The sequence below is a fragment of the Austrofundulus limnaeus genome, unplaced genomic scaffold (assembly GCF_001266775.1).
Source record: "Austrofundulus limnaeus strain Quisiro unplaced genomic scaffold, Austrofundulus_limnaeus-1.0 Scaffold1044, whole genome shotgun sequence".
Lineage (NCBI taxonomy): Eukaryota > Metazoa > Chordata > Actinopteri > Cyprinodontiformes > Rivulidae > Austrofundulus > Austrofundulus limnaeus.
Genome location: NW_013953446.1, coordinates 140,577 through 143,615, shown reverse-complemented (window position 1 = coordinate 143,615; position 3,039 = coordinate 140,577). Strand labels below are relative to the sequence as shown.

The 3,039-nt window shown below is 45.4% G+C and overlaps 1 protein-coding gene across 1 annotated transcript; it reads right to left on the bottom strand.

Annotated features, from left to right (window-relative positions):
• Positions 1 to 515: 515 nt before the first annotated feature.
• LOC106533889 (neuroligin-4, Y-linked) lies at positions 516 to 2,208 on the bottom strand (the record flags this gene model as incomplete). The annotated part of the gene is given in 2 exon segments (XM_014030350.1): positions 516 to 701; positions 903 to 2,208. Coding segments are annotated over 2 exon segments (211 nt in total), but the record flags the coding sequence as incomplete, so codon positions are not given.
• Positions 2,209 to 3,039: the final 831 nt, after the last annotated feature.

The window sequence follows — 3,039 nt, the reverse complement described above, 5'->3', positions numbered from 1 at the left end:
TAATCAGCTTCATCACATAGTGAGGGCGGGGGTCCTTGGAGCGGGCCTTGTGGGGCTTTGGGGCTGGGACAGGGGCGGGGGGGTGCTCCTGGGTGGGGGGACCATACTCTCACCCCGAGGAGCGCATTGGGTGTTTTGGGCAGGGGGGCTTCTGGTGGATGCATGCTGATAAAAATAAATAAATACAAATTAAAAATTAAAAAAGATAGTTCAGGGGCCACAGGTACTCAGAGTTAACTCCTAAAATAGCTAGCCTTTTGCTACGTTGAGCTAATTCTTTGCTATTTAACATTTAGCTAACATTTGGTTAACATTTAGCTAACAGTTTGCTGTTTAGGAATATCTTGGGCAGATTTCAGACATGTTCTGTGAAAAAGCTGAGTCAGCGTTTAGCTGGTCTTTTCTTTAGATTCAGTGCTTGTTTCCTTCAGGTGGGACACTGCAGACTTTAAACACTTCGGCTGTTTTCATAGCAAACGTTCAGCTGTGCGATGAATCGTCTGAAGAAGTCGTACCTTCTGAGTAATGTGAGAGTGTCAGCAGACTGACGCAGGACGCTCCGGCACCAGAACCAAATATGGTGACTCTCTTCGGGTCTCCTTTAAAGGCCTGGATGTTCTCTTTGATCCACCTGAGAGCCTGGATCTGATCCAGGAGACCGTAGTTGCCCTTGGCTGCCTGGTCTCCAGTACTCAGGAAACCTGCAGTGAAAACAAAGAAACAGTTTTACCACAGCTGAACATAATTTATGTTGTTTGAAGCAGCGACTCCTCWGATTGTATCAGAGTTTATTACGAACGAGACCTCAGGTAAGACACAAACATGTCAACAACAACAGAGCAAAGTGTAAACAGGAAGTCCGTTGTGTTACTGAACCTGCAGCTCTGCTCTAAACGTCTCACCTGGTCTAAGGCTGAGTCCGGTCATCAGCTCATTTCAGCTGCTCAGGTCAGATCTGGTCCTTTCACTTGGACCTGATGACCACCGGTCAGGGTTGTACCAGTAAAACCAGTGCTACCCTTCCAGCTTATCTCCAGGCCTTTGTTTGGTGATCTAGCTCTCTCCATGTCCTGCCWCTCATGAACAAAAGTCCTAATGTGAACTCTTCAGCTTGCAGCAGAAACGTAACTTCTTTTTCATATATTGTTTCTGTATTTGCATCTGTCCTTTTGTTTTTTTGTGTCTTGACTGAACTGTGAAGCACTTTAGTCAGTTTTTGTTGTTAATGTKCTGTACAAATAAATTTGACATCGACATTAAACGACACTGTAACCACAGCTGCTCTGGGGCTGCCCTACTGTGCCACTGAACCGTCGGACCACCATCAATGGGTAAGGTGGGGGAAGTGTCTTGCCCAAGGATGCCCAGGACAGCTGGAACAAGGAATTGAACTGGCAACCCACCAGTTACAAGACGACAGCTAACCACTCTTCCACAGCCGGCCCACAGTAGGAGTCTGAAAACCATAAAAGGCTGACCTTGGTCAGAACGTTGGCTAAAGCCATCTGGTGAACAGGATACAGAAACAGCTTCTGGTTTGGTTTAAGACCGYCATCACCAAGTTCTCCTGAAGTACCCCTCACTGACTGCTTTGTGTGACCCAGATGAAAACCACACTGCTCCTCYACAATCAGTCAGAACCTCCCTGAAACACCTGGAGAAAACCTTTCTGGGAAAACCTCATTATTTGGAACCCACGAGACGTGTCAACCATGACAGWCCCACAACGTCCAGAACCTTCATCTAGGACAAACCTCCACTCTGTGTATTGTTATACTGCTAATGGTAAAACCTTGAACCTTCATCTGGGAACAAACCTCCACTTCGTGTATCGTTATACTGCTAATGGTAAAACCCTGAACCTTCATCTAGGACAAACGTCCACTCTGTGTATCGTTATACTGCTAATGGTAAAACCCTGAACCTTCATCTGAGGACAAACGTCCACTTCGTATATCGTTATACTGCTAATGCTAAAACCCTGAACCTTCATCTGGGGACAAACCTCCACTCTGTGTATCGTTATACTGCTAATGGTAAAACCCTGAACCTTCATCTGGGGACAAACATCCACTTCCTGTATCGTTATACTGCTAATGGTAAAACCTTGAACCTTCATCTAGGGACAAACATCCACTTCCTGTATCGTTATACTGCTAATGCTAAAACCCTGAACCTTCATCTAGGGACAAACATCCACTTCCTGTATCGTTATACTGNGTATTTCCTTCTGGCTCCTGATGAAGCTTATCATCCAAACTGACCAGCCTGGCAGCGAAAACGCCACGTTCTAAAACTTGTTCACAAATTAGCGAGTGCTCCTAAACCAATTAACAGCTCCTAAACTGTGCCACTGAGCCTCTTGTGCCTGTTTGCCAAGTCTGGCAGCCAGCAGCTGCCAGCTCCGACCGAGGAAACAAAAATGACAAATCGGTCTTGGTTAGAAAGGAGAAAGTGTAACCTGTTGCTCTTTGACTCAGACTCAATCTGGTTTGTCTTATTTTGGTGGAGGGGATGATGGGAACAGGATGAAGACCTGGTTCCAAAGCAAACGGTGTTTTCACAGAGCCTGTAGGATGGCCACAGGCCCTGGCACTGCTTCCTCATTTCTACCAGCCAACAACCCCCTCCTCTCAGTCGCTCATTCCCTTTCCCCTCACATCCCTCACCTCAAACAATCCAAAGAGAGAAGCTTGCCTGCGAGGCACTTCTCAGGAGGTGTTAGCGTTCGTCAGGATTCATTTCAAAGCACCACATCCCTGAAATAGACTGAAGACGTAGCAGTCTGCAGCTTAAAGAAACATCACAGGCAGCTGCTTCGTATAACATGTGTGGAAAACAAAGACGTGTACATGAAAAACACTCTGAAGAAATACACAAGCAGGGCTTTGTACTGGTTTATATGAAGGTGTGGTGTTAATAATCCAACATGTTGGGACTGATCACAGAAATAAAACAATTTTTATCTTATGTGAAACAACTGCCAACAGAAACTATATTCATACAAATATATATAGAAATAAATATATACACAGAAAC